Below are 16,882 nucleotides of genomic sequence, written 5' to 3' on the forward strand. Positions count from 1 at the left end.
TGAGAAGGCCAGACTCCCAGAGGAAGACAATGGTGCCAGGGAAAATTGGAGGCAGAGGAGAGGAAGACCGAGAGGAAGATGGGCCCCACGAAGGGAGCCACAGCCTTGCATTCACAAGAGCTGAGCAGAGCTGCAAAGGGCTGGCCTCCGGGGGGTCTCATTGCCAGGGCTGCCGGAACCGGCTGGTGACTTGATGGCCTGAAGTGAGGAACACCCTTGGTCAAAGGGGAACAAAGAGCTTTGTGCTGCTGGTGGTCCTGCACGTGCGATACAGGAGAGCAGCAGAAGCACCCCCCACGCACACCGGCACGCGCACGCAAGCAGAGGCGGGTCCCTCCACCAGACACTCTTGACTGGCATTTCTGGCAGCGGCAGGGAGGGTCACGGGGCTTTACAGGACAGCAGAGCTGCTGCTTGCCCCTGTACAGCGCCCTCTCCTTTCCTCCCCGGACGCCCAGAGCCCCCTCCCTGCCCCTCCCCCGCTTGGCTCTCATGCAGCACCTGTGGAGACCTGCAGGCCTGGCTTGTGCTGCGGGGCCACAGCCATCCAGCCCCCAGCTGGCCACCTGCCACAATTCAGACGCATCCTTCTCAGCGCATTCCAGCGAGCACAGGGTTGTGGGAGAACTCAGTCACAAAACATAGATCCTTGAAAACACGCGAGTCCTGTCCTGGTGGGAGAAGGCTGTGATGGCCAAACAAGGACATTCGGAATCCGAGTAAACCAGCAGCCACCTCCTGCAGTCGGAGGCCCACGGCCAGCTTCTCATCTGGTGCTGTTCCCTAACACTGAGCTAAACCCGCTCGCAGGAACCACAGGCTGGAAGAGGCGGAACCCTCCCCGGAGCAGGGACACTCGCTTTCAAGACAAACAGTGACTCAGCCTCAGTGATGCTAAAGGAGCCTTGGCCAAGGGGAAGGCCCAGGATCACATCTCACAACACCTGGCAAGCTCTTGCTGGGAATCCAGATGACTCGCCTGCACCGCAGCACACCAGTCCTGCATGAGGCAGCAGGCACCTTGGCCAGCCTTCTCTAACTACAACTCAGCCAGCCGGGCAAATGGATGGGAAGGGTGGCCTGACGTGACCTGCCCCCCGCACACTGGCAGGGGGGCAGGGGGGACTGAAGTGTAAATGCTACAGATTAAACTGGTGCAATTGGTCTGGTTAGGTAGGGGTTCATTTCTCTGCCTCATCAGCTCAAAGGAATGGCAAATGCACACAGAAATGTAAGCAAGACAGCAAAAAGAGCCATTCATATGCATAAAGTCATGAAATTCAGAAATCATGAAGAAAATAATCAACCCCTGTAAACATTCTGGAGTGGATTATAAACCAGGCAATCTGTAAACAGCTTGACAACAATGTGGTGATTACAGGAAGCCAACATGGATTTTTCAAGAACAGATCCTGCCAGATTAATCTGATCTCATTTTTTAAATTGGGTAACCTCCCTTGTGGACTGTGAGAGTGCTGTGCACATAACCTGTCTTGACTGCAGCAATGCTTCTACAAAGCGATAAGCAAACTAGCTACAAGTGGGCCAGATGGAACGACTGTCAGATGGATCCACAGTTGGCTAGGAATCGGACTCAAGGAGTGCTTGTCAGCGGCACCTCCTCCAACTGGGGACAGGAAGCAACTGGGCACTGCATTACTCAGTCCTGACCCCAGGACTCTTCAACTGGGGAGTTTTCATTAATGAACTGGATGAGGAAGTGCAGGCAAGGATGATCAGATCTGCAGATGACAAAATGCTGGAATAGCAAATACCCTAGAGATAAGATAGATTCGAATGCTGGGCAGAGAACAACAGAGTGAAATTCAAAAGGGACAACCATGTGATGCAAATGTTAGTTTGGGCTGTTCCTCTGTATTCAGCACTAGCCAGACCTCACCTGGAGGACTGTGTCCAGCTCTGGGCACCTACTTTTTAACAAGATGCAGAAACACTAGAAATACCAAGGGCAACAAAGAGGATTCAGGGACTTCAGGCAAAGGAAAGACTGAGAGAACTGGGCATGTTCAGCCTCAAGAAGAGGAGTGATATGACAGCACTCCACAAGTACAGTATCTGAAAGGCTGTCACAAAGAGGAAGGACAGGATCTCTTTTTGTTCATACCAGAATGCAGGGGCACAGAATAATGGACATAAGTTAAAAGAAACCTGATTTAGACTAGACACCAGGAAAAATTTCCTTGCTGTCAGAGCAGTATACTGGAACCTGTTACCTGGGGAAGCTGGGAGCTCTCCTTTCCTGGAGACATTCAGAAAATAGAAACAAAGAAACAGAGCAAGTCAGAAGGGGTCTCCCGAGCCATCTAGTCTGACCCCCAGCTCCAGCTGGCTCCACTCATGACATGCCCACCATGTGCATGTATAGCCTATCTCTGAACACCCTCACCGATGGGGCCTCAATGACATTTCGTGGAAGTCCATTCCACGCCCTCGGGGTCCTGACTGTCAGAAAGTACCTCCTGGCATACAAATCAAACCTTGGTTCACCGAGCTTTGCTCTGTTGGAGCGTGTCCTGCCTTCCTCTGCAGGTCTCGACCCACCTCCATGTGACACCCCCTTACATATGTATGTGTCGTCAACAGATCCCCTCCGAGTCTCCTCTTCCCCAGGCTGAAAAGACCCAGTTCCCTCAGTCTCTCTTCATACGGCTTCCCCTGCAAACCGGCCACCAACCTTGTGGCCCTACGCTGCACTGGCTCCAACCTGGCTATATCCTTCCTGTAATGAGGGGCCCAAAACTGAACACAATACTCCAATTGTGGGCACACCAGAGTCATGTAGAGTGGTAGTAATACCTCTCTGGATCTGGAAACCACACTTCTGGCTATGCAACCAAGGGTGGCATTCGCCCTCTTGACCACCGCATCACTCTGCTGACTCATGTTTAGCCTGCAGTCAACCAGCACCCCGAGGTCCCTTTCACAAGTGTTGCTCTCCAGCCACTTGTCACCTAACCTGTACTTATGACAGCTATTCCTATGCCCCAAGTGCAAGACCTTGCACTTATCCACATTGAACGCCATCCTGTTGTCTCCTGCCCACTTCCATAGTCTGTCCAGATCCTTTTGGATCCGGAGTACCTGCTCCTCAGTTGTGGCCACTGCCCCCGTTTTAGTATCGTCTGCGAAATTGATCAGCAGACCGTTTCCCTCTTCTTCCATGTCATTGATGAAAAGATTGAACAGGATCGGCCCCAGGAGAGCCCTGGGGGACCCGCTCATCACCGGCCGCCATCCCGATGATTCCCCTCTAATGGCTACCCTCTGCTTTCGGCCAGTTGGCCATTAATGTTACACCAACGGGGTTGAATGGGATGGTGCAACTTAAGTGCCTTGCAATACCACGGGTTGGACCTGGCAGCTTTCTGGCCCCTTCCAACTCTACTTTCTACAATCCTGTAACCACTGCAGCTTATTAACATGCCTAAGACTAATGTAGATCCAGCCAAGGCATTTCCCTGCCAGAGCGATGCTTTGCTGTTGTCCAGCTGCTGTTGGATCTTTTCTTGGGGCATGAGGATGGACACTTTCATTAGAGTGCCTGGTGTGATGAAAACACAAGGCCACTGTCATGGCAACGGATATGTGCACTCTCCCTGTTGCAAGGCAAGGTATATTTGGGGCATTTGCTCCCAAACAGGTGATTCAGAGCCATTCACTTCCTGACAGCTGAAAAGGGCCAGAACTGCCAGAAAAGTCAATTTGTAGACTGAGAGAGAAACCGACTCTTCCTGGTGCTGGGAAAAGAAACCGCGAGGAATCTGGAGCTGGTGGCCCTCTCCTGCTTGTGAACTTGCTGCGACCCTCCCTTTCCCCTTCTCAAGCCGCCCCAGGGCCCCGGAGTCCAACAGGTCCATCCATCCACCGCCCCTTGCCAGCTCGCTCTTCTGGGACTGCGGCGGATCCCGTTCAGTGGAGGATTTTGCGTGGGACAGGGCTCTGGGGGCGCGGGAGCATTCGCCTGCTTGCGCAGTTCATGTCGGTGCCAAACCCGCAACATGGCTGCGCAGGGCGGGGGCGCGTTGGCGCGCGTGTCCACCGGCCTTCGCCCTCTTCGCTCCTCCGCTCGCGCGAGCTGCCAGCCCGGCAGTCGATCGAGGCAGCCCCGGCCCTCCCCGCCCTGGAGGCAGCGGGCGGGTCTGCGTCCCGACCGCGGAGGCGGAGCTGCCGCGGCGGCGTGTTGACGAAGACCGGAGCGGAGCAGCGCAGAGGGACGCCGGAGCGAGCGGCAGCCGCGACCCGGCCCGGCCCGGCCCGGCCCGCCACGGACGGCCGCGCCATGGCCGGCGCTCCGCCGCCGCCACCTCTGCCGCTGCTGCTGGTGCTGCTGCTGGGCGCGGCCCGCGCGGCGGGAGGTGAGCAGCTTCGCTCGGGCCGGCGCGACCTGGGCCGCGCGTGGGGGCTCGCGCGGCCCCCTGCCCCGGGGCGCCCCGACTGCCGCCCGCGGCGGAGGGGGCGGGCGGACGGGCCACGGGGCGGCGGGCGCGCTCGTCACGTGCTCAGGGGCACCGGGCTGCCCGCGGGCCCGCGCCGGCCCCTCCCCTGGCGCGTGCGGACGGCGGGGGCGGGTGCACGTGCCCTGCTCGCCCGCTCCCCCAAGCGCACGCGATTGGCCCACGCTGTCTCTGGGCCTGCAGCGCGACTCCTATTGGTCGCCCTCTGGGGTGATGTCATCTCCGGACCGCCGAGCGCTGCGCTGTAAACAGCTTGGCCCCGCCTTGCGCCCTTCCTCGGCGGGGGCGCCTGGGAGGCCCCGCCCCTCACCCTGGCCCCGATCCGCGGCGCAGCCTGGGAGGCGGCCTGCCTGCCTGCCTGCCTGCCGCCGCGTAACTGCGGAGCCGCGCCCCGTCCCGGGGAGCGCAGCTGCCAACCAGCCCCCTGGTGGAGAATGGGCGAGGGCTAGAGCCCAGCGGCTTCCCAGAGCTGGAATGTGCTTGAAAGTCTGCTCTGTTTGTGGCTCCTGAGAAGCATCCAGCCCATTCCTTCCTTCTTTCTTTATTAGATGTATGCCGCATTTTCCTTTTCAAAGAGCTCAAAGTGGCGTGCAGCATTCTCCCCCTCCTGGTCTCCATCTTCTCTCCACAACACCCCTGTGAGGTAGGCTGGGCTGAAAGTGTGCCCAAGCTGCCTCGCGGGCCCCACGGTCACCTGAGCCCCCGCCCTGCACTCCTCACCACCACGCTGGCTCTCATGAGTCCAGTGAGAACGTGCTGGGAGCTGTTTCCCCACTGCAGGAGCAAAGTGGTGCCCTGCTGCTGAGGGCGTGAGACTGAGGCTGACTTCCCGTTTCCTGCCAGATGAGACCTCCACAGGGTCTCCAGCGCTTACGGCCAGAACTGCCACTGCGGAAGGGGCAGACCAGATCTTCGAGCCTGCCTACAGCCTGCCGTCCCAGAGCGAGTCAGCTGCCGTCCAGCCGGTTGTGGGGATCGGCCAGAGAGTCAAAATGCGATCCAGCGAAAAGAAGGACCTGGGCACCCTGGGTGAGAGCAGCTTCAGAAACCACCCTCTCGTGATGCTCAGCGCATGAGCTGGGGTTAACCTGGAGAGGTTTCCGGCGGAAATCTTGAGTGTATTCATTGGGCAGGGCCCAATGGGAGAAGGAGGGAATTGGGCTGGTTTCAGTTGGGTCTGGGCCCAGTTATGTCCCTGGAAAAGAGGTGAGGTGGTTTTAGGGTTGCCTGAGAAGAAGACGGGTGTGTGAAGCTTCCTGAGACTCTCAGCTGCCTTTTTCAAGCTGCCCTCCCCAGTCTGGGCCCTCCAGATATAGTGAACTGCAATACCCATCATGCTCCTGCAGCACAGCCCATGGCCTTAGGAGTTGCACTCAGACATCCGGAAGGAAGGCCAGGAGGGAACGCCAGACCTGCTGGCCCCCCAGTGGCAGGAGGAGCCCAGCGCAAGGGCGCCACCTGCTGGGTTTCCTCTGGATGCTCCCTGCGTGTGCCACTCTGCCGTCGTTCCGAGCGGGGAGGGGGTGCCCCAGCCCCCATGCCTGTCACCACGTGCCTCCCTTTCCGGTCCCGGGCTTCTCCTTGCTCATCCCATGGGATAAGGCGCGGAGAGTGAGCTCCTGCTCCGGTCCGCACAGGCTCCATGGCATGGCTGCTTTTTGCCTTGGCAGGTGGGGGCTGCAGACTGAACACAGTTGCGCTCCGCCTGCCTCAGACGTGCTGCTTCTGCCCTCCCGCCCGCTGCAGGTTACGTGCTGGGGCTCATCATGGTAGTGATCATTATTGGCATTGGAGCAGGAATCGTCGTGGGCTACGTCTACAAGAGGTGAATATGGGGTGGGGCCCTTTGTGCTGCGGGTGCAGGTTGCAGGCGTCACGTGCTGCAAGTCTCCAGTGTGGAAATGATCTCCAGGCAGAGTGACGGTACTTAGCCGTGCATCGTGGTGCTCCCAGTTCCGAATTGTTTCTTGGCTGTGATGGGCTCAATGGAAACCACGGCTCTCAGTGCAGTCTTACCTTGGTCTCACTCTCGGGTAATGGAGATGGGAGGTACATGAAGTGTTTTTGACATTTAAAAGTAGTACGAAACAACTGAGCATGATAGCTCCTAGATGACCAGGAGAAAGGTACCCTCCGGGCAGTGCAACAGAGCTGTCTCCTCTGTGAGCACAGAGGAGGTGTGCTCCACGGCAGCAGAACACCTGCTGCCCTTCAGGCAACCATATTGTACAGCGGCTAACATGGCAAATCATGTTACACAGACTGGATGAGAGGCTTGTGCCCCCAGGGCTTGGAAAATAAGCATCAGCACGGTGGGAAGGGCAGGGGAGGCTGAGGAGCCCTGCAAGAGTGGGCCAAGTCTGCTGGCTCTGGCATTCTGCTCACGTGTGGCTGGCCGGTCCCTTCATGGCCGTACCGCCTGACGCTGCCTGATGCTGCCCTAGGACCCCTACGGCATGGAATGGGCTTCCGTGGGAGGTGGGTGAGGCCGCATTGGTGCGGGTGTTCAAGGACAGGCTGGACGTCCACATGGTGGGCACGTCGTGAGCGGAGCCGGCTGGAGCCGGGGGTCAGACTGGATGGCCCGGGAGGCCCCTTCTGACTCGCTCGGCTTCTTTGTTCCTGTGTGTCTGTAGCAGCGTGTGGACAGCAATGCCGCAGCCTTGCTCCAGGCGGCTTGGGCTGCCGCTCCCGACATGCCCAGCATCCTGGTCAGCAGTGGTGGGAGTTTTCTGCCCAGTGGACATGTATGCTTCCCAATCAAAACTGGCCGCTTTTGGTGGGTCATTCTCACGTGGACGACACAAAGGCCCTGACTCTCGTCCGTGTGACCTGTACCTACACACAGACATACAGGGAAATGGCGGTTAGTAATCAGGATTAATAATAGAAAGATGCAGCTTCCAAAGCTTTGCCTTGTGCTTTTAAACACCCGAGCAAATGGCCACGGCGGCATCTTGTCCTGCAAGTCCCACCGGCTCAGGGTTTGCTACACCGGCGTTGAGAGAACATGCAGCTGCTTAAATGCACCCCTGACTGATACCCACCTCTCCCTGCCTGTCTCTCATACTAGGGGGAGAGATCTGAAGATGGTACACGAGCAGAAGGCTGATGAGCGAGAGATGCAGCGGATCACATTGCCACTGTCGGCCTTCTCTAATCCAGCCTGTGAGCTTGTGGATGAGAATGCTGTGGTGGTGCACACCAGCCAGACCCCCGTGGAGGAAGTGCACGGTGGTGACGTGCCCCTGATGGGCCAAGCAGGCACCCCTGGAGCTTGAGGAGGGGGCCCAAGAGACATGCCCTGCTTGGGTCTCCCGAGGCAAAGGCCTCTCCTCCCCATTCGACGTGAGAGTTCATTTCTATTTTATCTTTTCTTGTTTGAGGAGGAATAAGGTGCCTGGGCACAGACAAGATGCCCAAGATGTGGAAGAAGTAGCTCATCTGTGGTCCCGTTACTGGGGTTGCGTCTCAAGCCATGTGAGTCCACATCAACGGTAGGACTTTCATCCTAAGTGAAGCTGCACCATTGATCTTCTGTGGATCATGTGGACTTGCTCTAGTGAGGATCTGGGGCAGCATCAAGTGCGGATGGTTTTCACCATTCATGGTGTCTGCAAGTTCCTTTAAGTGCAGGGCTGTGTAATGGGTGTGAGCTCTTTTTTTTAAGAGTCAGTATTTGAACATTTGAATGTAGGTTTTATTTTATGCACAAGTTGACTGCTGTTGCTTGGGAAGCAGTGTTGCAGCCCCTTAGTTAGTAAGAACTTCCTCTCCAAAAGACAGTCCAGGAGAAAGCTTGCCAAATGCTCTGGGTTGGCTTTTCTGACCAGGGCACAGGAGCTGAACCTTCTGCAAAGAGGCTTCTCTCCCGGGGGGCTCAGTTCTTTGAGACCACGGGCAACTTCTGCTGTGCCTGCAACTGAGAAATACAGGCTGCGGTGCTCGACAGCCTGCTCTGGATCTCTGGTATCACCTTCTAGAGTGGAGACAGATGAGCTCCCCTCCCTGCACCTTGGGACCCAAAATGCACCTCAGGGTTTGGCAGGAATGGAGAAACGAGGGCCAAAGAGTTCAGGCTCATTTCCGGCTTTCCAAAGGCGTATGTCAAGGAACTAGGTGTTGAAGGTTACGTTTATCCTAAAACCAGGAAGTGTTGCCCTGGAAGTGGAACAGTGCCAAGACTGAGCTAGATGGGCGTGTCAGGAGCCCACCCACGTATGGTGGTGCAAGTAACTCGGGCTTTCCATGAAGCTTGGCCAGGCCTTCTCTGCCTGAGCATAGCAGAGATGCTGGCGGCTCAGAAGCAAAATGGAATTCTCCCAGAAGAGCTTTTTTGTCGGGCTGAACGCATGCACACATCTGTTCTGCAGCAAGGACAAACTCCAGCCATAAAAAAAGCAAACACCTTTCACAGGACTCCAGCTGCCTAGGGTGGAGATTCCACGTAAGTCATGTTTATGCAAATTAGAAAAGAATTTTAAAAACATGTCTTAAATGCTTTTGGATACCATTTCTTTGTAAGTGTTTTAAATACCTCATGATTATAAAATAAAACTATTCAGGTTGTGAGTAGCATCCTGTTTGGAGGAGTCCATCATGTGGGGCCCTGTGCCCATTTCCCCCCACGCACGCCTTTCCAAGGGCGGTGGCCCATCCGCTTGCTGTCGGGCGAGCCAAGCACCACCATTGCGGTCCCAGAGGCCTCCTCTTTTCTGGTGTCCTGGGACAGGGATGTGGAACTGCCCGCTGACGTGGCTGCCTGGGTGGGCCCAAGGCAAGGCTTCTGTCCACCCCCACAAAAGCAAGAGGATGGGCATCCGCTGCGGATCTGCTGGGCTGCGCTCAGCTGTTGTCCAGAAGCACCATCCCGTGGAGAAGGATGGAGGCACTCCAGCAGGCACTGTGGCTGGGGATGCCATCCCCCCTGTGGAGGCAGCGCGCCCTCGGATCTCCAGGGGAGCAGGACTGCGTCGGAGAGCTGCTCTGGCTCCCCATTCCGGCCAGGCTGCCGTACCTGCTCCTTGAAATGCCACCTTGACGGGGGCTTCAGGAACACACCTGGGCTTCCCAGAGTGGCTCACTGGCTGCACTGCTTTCCTGATCCAGCTGTGAGGACCACAGTGCTGCTCAGTTTGCACTCTGGAAGAGTTACACTTTCCAGCCTTGCCCAAAAAGTTAGCAAGTGTCAGGTGCTTTAGGCTCTGCTAAAATAAAGCATCCCCCTTCTCTTCAATATGCCAGATAAAGTGTAGCTTCAGACCTAGGAATCATCAGCACATCACCTACAAGGTAAAAAGCAGCCATGTGGATCTGGCCCAGTTGCCCTTATTCTCTGGGGAGGAGACCCTCCGCCTCCACCAGGGCCTCGCCGCTTCCCCGAGGGCTTGCTGGATTCCTGCATCAGCTGAGATTCTGCTCTGATAGCAAGGCCTTTCTCCCCTCCATGCCAACACAAGACAAGGAAAGTTACTTTCATAGGATAAAGTTTATTGCTTTTAATTTAGTCAGACATTTTGCTGTGCAATGAAGAGTCCCTTGATCAATGTAAATTTCTCCCAGTCTCCCAATTTTTATGCAAATGGAGCAAAAGATGTATTAAATGCACTGGGCCAAGAGCCACCCCTCCCCCACACATGCCTGGCCTACCATTTGTACAGGTTGAGTCCCCCCCCCCCCGCCCCCAGGTAAATGCACACTTGAATGCTAAATGGCGTGCTGCTCTGGTTCTGCTCCCCTGCACAGGGACGTCTGGCCCTAGGGGGCTGCAGCGAGATGGGAGGACAGAGTGGGAAAGGGTAGCAAGAACCCGGGAGGAAAGGAGACCCGAAGCAGGTTGGAACTCAAATCTGTCCTCTTGGGTTTCCCTCACACTGAGTCTGGAAGAGGAGGGGGGAGAGGGGCAGCTAGCAAGGGAGAGCTGGGTGGAGATGGATGGCTTTCTTGTCCAAAGGCCTCCAGTGAAGGGCAGAGGTAGCGATATGGGGGGCCCTTAGCCTAGTGGCCCCAAAGAAGGGAGCTGCGCCGTTCCCAGCCAGCTGAATGTCATGTCAAGTTTTAAGGGCCTCTCTGCTCACGGTGCAGTGAAACCCTCACAGGGAGAGGCTGCTGGTATGCCCAGTGGGATTCAGGCACCCTCCTCCCCAGCCTCATGCGCACAGCACCGTGAGTGGCTCCTGAGCAATCCCTTTCACCCTCACAGCTTCTTTCCCAACAGGGCAGGCTGATGGAATGCCGGCTCTCATCCATCGCGCAGTGTCTGAACCTTTCCTTGGACGTGCCTGTCAGGTGAACAGATGTGGGAGCCTTTGTCACCAAGGGGATGTGCTGAGCTGTCCTGGGAGGAGTGCTTCCCAGTCCAACGGGCTTCGCTGGCCAACTCCTTCCCAACACTTTCCTCCACGGGTTCTGGTTTCATGTGTGTGCAGCCTGATTAGGATGCTGCTTCCAAGCCCAAACACTTTGTGCCATGCAAAGCAGTCTGTGTTCCTCACAGCTTGCGGTCTGTCAAGTTCTAAGGCACCACCACAGTAAGGTGTCCCCTGCAAACAGGGCCTCGGGAATTGTGTTTCCAAAGCAAGAATGTCGGTATTCAAGATGCCAACAGGAAAAGGCTCTCTTCTGGAGCCGGCCACAAATCCGTGGGATAAGAAGTGGCGGCGGTTGAAGGCAAGGTGGCAAAGCATGGCAGTGCCTTCTTGGCGCCCTGGGAAGGGCAAAAGATGGGCTCCTGTTTCCCAGCTGCCCTGTGGCAATCCACGAAAAGTTGCTGCTGGCCAGGAGGCCTAAGTGAGGCTTCCAGGGGGCTTGTCCCGGATTAGCCCGTGTTGCATGCTGACGTTGTGGTCCAGTTCCTCCAGTTCTGAGGGAAGAGGGATTCCCAGCTCTCCCAGGTAAAGGGAAAGAGCTTCAAAAGAATCCTCCAGTTTTGAAAACGGGGGCCTAGGAAGAGACAAGCGGGAAAAGGAGCACTTGGTCAAGGATGTGTCTGGTGCGAGGAGTGGGCAGACTGTCCCTCCGCTCAGGAAGGGAAGCGCTTTGAAAGGGCTTTGTGTTAACCTCCCTCCCGAGCCCCCACGGCGCTACGCCGGGCACAGGGTGTGTGTGCACACAGGCACTTTTGGAAGAGACTGGCGGGCGTGGCTGCTGTGAGCCAGGTGGGGATGGGCCCTCCAGCAACACGCGAGTCCATCGGAGCTGGCTGGGTCCCTTGCTGGGGGCTGCGGAGAGCAAACCCGGCTCCCCCCTCTTGGGACGCCAGGCAGGCGCCAGCACGAGCATCTCCCCTCGCGCCGCCCTTCTCCAGGCTAACCATACCCAGCCGCTTTGCCGCAGCCTGAGGATCATCGCACTGCCCTGCCCCAGACCCTCCGGTTGGCAGACCATCACACCCCTCCAGAGGGGACTCGGGGCTCTGGACCCCCCTGGCTGGCACAGCGCTTCATTTCACCCAGCGTCAAAGCGGTGGCTGCATTAAGCCGCCTCAAAATGCGTCCACCTTGTCGCAGCGGCACACGCGGCCACCGCACGTTGTGCTTGTGACCGGCTGCGGCCCAGGAGCCTTTCCGCGTGTCCGGCTGCCAAGCCAGGTACGGCCCCCCCCACCCCCCCCACCTTGTACCTGCACGCTGTAGTTCTACTGCTTGGCCTAAGTAAGCGCAGACACGCGCATTTCTCTCTGCTGAGTTCACTTTGCTCCTTCAGCCCATTTCCCCATTCTGCCAAGGCCACTTGGACATTACTCTCGTCTGCTGAAGGGCCCACTGCCCAGCAACATTCTGTGTCGAAAAGGACTCCCCTGTTCCACCCCTTCTTCTAAGGGGCCCCTGGATGAGGAGCACAGGCGTGGGGAAGCCAGTGCCCAGGGCACGCATCGGAGCAGGATCCCTGGCTGAGGGCTCACGGGGCAGCCAGAGGCCCCCTGGGCAAAGGGCACCTTGCCAAGACAATTGGAGCCACTCCCTGCTGGACAGGACGTCCTTTTAGCACCAGGCAGGCAGAGATGAGCGGTTGTCCGAGGAGGGCCAAACATCACCCCCCTGCTCCCGCATTCAAAATGCCTCACCTGCTTTCTGGCTCCAGCCCGCAGCAGATGGCAGCCAGAGGGAAGAATGCAGGGGGGCAGTCGGCAGGCACAAACTTCTCCCAGAAGAGCTTCACGTTGAGGCCAAAATCCAGGGTGCGGGGTAAGCAGTCCGGATCTGCATACACTTGTCCTATGATCTGGAAGAGGGCAATGAGGGGCGAGTGGCACTCCCCTGTGCCCGGGAGGCCCCAGGAGGGCTGGCACAGCAGGCTGCTCGGAACGCATGCAGCACCGGCAGAAACAGGCCTGGTTTACGACCAAAGGGTGTCAGCAAGCGTCAGCTGGCAAGAGTCCTCCTTGGTCCCACTTTAAGCAGCCTGAGCGCGGCCCCCGCAATCCCGTGCGCTTCTCCAGGAGTGGCTGCGGCGAGCAACCAGGCGGAGGGGGCTCTTCCCCAGAGCAAGTCCCCGCTTCCTAGGTGTGAGGCTGGGGGATGCCAGCTTTGCTCCAGACAAAGGATGTGGGGGAGCGAGGCAGCCCGCCCGGTCCCCCACAGCTTCCTGACAGGAGAATGGTTGGAAGCCCTTTGCGCAGCCTGGCACTCCCCGGGTACAGTGGGACTGCAAGCCCCAGTCCCCACAAGCGGCACGGCTGAGAGCCATGGAACCACAGCCCGGGAGGGCGCCAGGCCCGGAAAGCGGACTCGGAGCGCCTCGTCTGCAGCAACTAACCAGCTGCACCAGGGTCCAGGTGCCGAATGACCCCATGCAGTTCTCCGGCATTTACAAGAGCGGCACTGATACACAGGCCTGCACATCCCAGAAATGTACCTCGCAAAGCACGATCCCAAAGGAGAAGATGTCCACGGTCTCGTCGTAGCTCTGTCCTGCAGGGAGAGAAAGGAGCCGTCAAAAGGAAAGCCCCACGGAGGCATGAGAGAACGTGGAAGGCAGCACGGCTGCCTGTAAATCCCACACAGACGGGAGCCCCGAAGGGGGTTTGTCTCCTCAGGGATGCCCTCCTTTTATCCTCACTCTCCCACGGGCTGAGGCCTGAGGAGAGAGGGGCACTTTCCCAGCTCTCCCCTGTGAAAGCCATGGCTGACCCTGTGGCCTCTCCCTGCAGCCAGATCTGTGGAGAGGGACCACCCAGGTTGCTCAGTGAGGCCTCCATCACCAGGCAGGCTCCTTGCACAAGTACAATAAGAGAAACCAACACCAGCGTGAAAGCAGAATGATGACCGAGATCAAGGCAGAGTGGAGCCCGCTGGCTAATTCCCGGTGGGCCACCTAGCAGCTGGAGCCGGCTCGTGGGAGTCTGGCCAAGAACATGAAAGCCAAGGGACCGGCAACAGACTGTTTAGAGCCAGGGTTGCTTTACACAGTTTTGCTAGCTCTCCCAACTGCTCCTAGCTACTCTTTTGCAGTATTTTTCTGTAAATTCAAACAGAAAGATTCTGGTTTTAAGAAAAGAGGAAACTGCAGCCCCTTCTGTGGCTCAGATGGGGGCTGATGGCTGCTGGATGGATCGGTGCAGCAAGGCCAAGGATGGCATCTTCCTTGCTCATGGAGGAGGAGAGAATGCGCCCCGTATCCCAGCAGGAGGCAGCAGTGCTCCCCTTTCCCAGCCAGGGGCAGGGCTGCTGGCAATCCCCCACCCCCACTCGCAGCCTCTTTGAACAAAGGCTCAGCCACAAGATGGGCTTCCAGACTGTGACAGTGGAAGCAGGGACCTGCTGGGGGCGGGGCTCTCCCACCCTGGAGGCATTCAAGGTGCAGCTGGCCAGCCACCTGCGAGGGATACCTTGACTGGGCAGGGGGCTGGCCCCAGTGGCCTCGCTGGTCCCTTCCAACTTTACTGTTCTAGGACCCTATGATTAGAAGTGTCTCATTTCTCTCCTTGGCTCTCAAAACCCTCTCTGGGAAAAAGGAGACAGAACCAGCCCTGTGTTTTTAAGACAGGCCTCAGAAGCCTGCTCATGGCCTGGCTGGTAAAAGATTCGCCACTCTCTCCCAGAGGCTCAGACGCTGCCCAGGGAAGGAGCGCGCCAGCTCAGCCCATGGTCCTGGCACACCTGAGCACCCCATTCAGTGCACATCAGCTTCTGCTGCAGTGAAGGCATTGATCCAACACTGTGTGGCTGAACAGCCGAGGAGAGAGAGGTGAACATTCATCGAAAGAACATTTGCTGAGTCTCATAGCAGGTCCTGGCAACACCCACCGGAAGGCTACTGTGGGCAGAGAGGTCAGAGGTCTCCCACCCTTTTTCACGTCACTTCACACACAACAAATGGGGAACAGGGGTTCCACCCACAAGCATTTCCTCGGAGTCCCGTATGTTTCTCAGTGGCCCCTCTGCCCGCTAGGTGCAATGCCACCCTCTCTGCCCGAGCAAGGCAGCGGCTTCCTCCTCCTTTGGTGGAAAGGAGCAAGGAGCTTGGTGTGGGTGCCTGTTGGAGCAACAGCACAATGTCTGCTGCAGTGTGAGCTTGTGGTCAAGACCAGCGCAGAAGGGGGACCCCGCGAAGCAGCCACACCTGAGATGTTGTGGGTTCAAGCAATCCTAGGATCAGAGCAGAGCAGAACAGAGCTGGGAGGGGCGCGTGAGGCCATCAGGTCCAACCCCTGCTCAAGGCAGGGCCCCAGGTTCAAGCATCCTTGACAGATGGCTGCCCAGCTGCCTCCTGAATGCCTCCAGTGCGGGAGGGGCCCTCAATCTTCCCTTCCACTGTCCTGCCGCTCCAACAGGCAGCCTTTCCTGAGGCCTGCTGGGAGTCTGGCTCCCGCCAACCTGAGCCCATTATTCTCTCTCCTGCACTCTGGGATGACTGAGAAGAGATCCTGGCCTTGCTCTGTGTGAGGCTCTTGCAGAGGGCGATCACACCGTCCCTCAGTCTTCTCTTCTCCAGGCTAAACATACCCGGTTCTTTCCATCTCTCATCTCAGGGCTGTTTCATCCTCAATGCCCTCCTCTGGACCCTTTCCAGCTTCGCTGCATCTTCCTTAAACTGCGGTGCCCAGAACTGGACACAGCACTCCAGATGAGGCCTAGCCAATGCTAAGTAAAGGGGAACTAGTACTTCACGTGATTTGGAAGTGCTGCTTCTATTAAGGCAGCCCAAAACAGCATGTTTGGCCTGTTTTGCAGCCGCCTCATACTGTTGACTCCTTGTGATCTACAACCATTCTGAGATTCTTCATGCTGAGCCAGGTATTCCCATCACTGGGGACCAGGCTAAGTGGTCTTAGCGGATAAAGTGAATAAAGAAGCCTCTCTCAGGGGTTCAAAGGGTTGTCCGGACAAGATCTGAAGGGTCAAGTTCACCTTCCAGTGGGGTAACCACCAGAAATGGGCTGGGCCAGAAGCATGTCTGCCACAGCAAAGCCCGCAGGCCAAAGGAGGGCTTCTGCGGCACATGAGCACCCGCAGCCCAGTGGTGCCTCCAGCCACAGAAGGCCGATTGGCCCCAGTCCATTCTAGAGGGATTCTAAGGCCTCCCAGATGTGGAGGAGAGTCATGTGTCCATCCTGACACTGCTGAGAAAAAAAACACTCAGGTACTACAGTCCACCCTGGCAGATGACTCCATTCTAGCTGAGAGGATGTGGGACCTGTGCTGCCCCCCGTCATGTGGCTGGGGTCACGCAGAGGGGGGCCGCTGCAGTCAGCCTCTTCTCCTTCAGGAGGCACTGCTGAGCTCCTTGCTCAGCGGCTGTGGCCCTCTGCAGGCGGCAGCTTTCGGCCACACCCCTGCATGCCTGAGAGCAGCCTTCCCCAGGCTGGCGGCCTTCAGAGGTATCTGGACCACCCTTTCCAGACTTCTCATCCAGCAGGACCGCTGGCTGGGAATTCTGGGTGTTGCAGTCCAAACGTGTCCGAAAGCCACAAGGCTGGGGAAGGCTGCCTTAAAGAACGCTGCTGAGCCACAGAAGCATAGGGCCCTAGAACAGCAGAGCGGAAGGGGGCCGGGGGGCAGTCAGGCCCAACCTCCTGCTCAGTGCAGGACTCCAATGACAGTCCACTTGCACCCCAGATGTCTCCGGTGTGGGAGAGTCCATGACCTCCCTAGGTCACTAGTTCCTTTGTTATATCGCTCTAACCGACCGAAAGTTCTTCCTGATGACCAGCTGGATCCTGGCTTCCTGTAACCTGAGCCCATTGTTCCGTGCCCTGCACCCTGGGATGATTAAGAAAAGATTCTGGCCTTCCTCTTTTTGACAGCCCTTGAAGTCCTTGTAGAGTGAGATCACACCCCCCACCCCCAGTCTTCTCCAGGCTAAACATGCCCATCTCTCCATCTCTCTTCACAGGGCTTGGTTTCCAGTCCCCAGATCATCCTTGATGCCTCCTCTGGACCCTTTCCAGCTTGTCTGCATCTTCT

At 57.4% G+C, this 16,882-nt stretch overlaps 2 protein-coding genes across 4 annotated transcripts in view; one reads left to right on the forward strand and one right to left on the reverse strand.

Annotated features, from left to right (window-relative positions):
• The first annotated feature begins 4,279 nt into the window (after positions 1 to 4,279).
• Positions 4,280 to 9,051, forward strand: PIK3IP1 (phosphoinositide-3-kinase interacting protein 1). The gene is made up of 4 exons (XM_044444436.1): positions 4,280 to 4,376; positions 5,319 to 5,504; positions 6,222 to 6,300; positions 7,549 to 9,051. Exons 1-4 carry the CDS (start codon positions 4,301 to 4,303, stop codon positions 7,754 to 7,756), a joined length of 549 nt encoding a protein of 182 aa, XP_044300371.1. The 5' UTR covers positions 4,280 to 4,300; the 3' UTR covers positions 7,757 to 9,051.
• Positions 9,052 to 9,944: 893 nt separating this feature from the next.
• LIMK2 (LIM domain kinase 2) overlaps positions 9,945 to 16,882 on the reverse strand; it is a 105,166-nt gene continuing 98,228 nt past the window's right edge. For all 3 annotated transcript variants that reach the window (XM_044444410.1, XM_044444409.1, XM_044444411.1), the window contains 3 exons: positions 13,332 to 13,387; positions 12,541 to 12,698; positions 9,945 to 11,417 (listed from right to left, as the gene is read on the reverse strand). In XM_044444410.1, coding sequence (XP_044300345.1) covers positions 11,261 to 11,417; positions 12,541 to 12,698; positions 13,332 to 13,387 — 371 coding nt within the window. In that variant the 3' untranslated portion in view covers positions 9,945 to 11,260. The remainder of the gene's footprint in view (positions 11,418 to 12,540; positions 12,699 to 13,331; positions 13,388 to 16,882) is intronic.

This window comes from Varanus komodoensis, unplaced genomic scaffold (assembly GCF_004798865.1).
Source record: "Varanus komodoensis strain SLA01 unplaced genomic scaffold, ASM479886v1 scaffold44_3, whole genome shotgun sequence".
In the NCBI taxonomy this organism is placed as follows: Eukaryota; Metazoa; Chordata; class Lepidosauria; order Squamata; family Varanidae; genus Varanus; species Varanus komodoensis.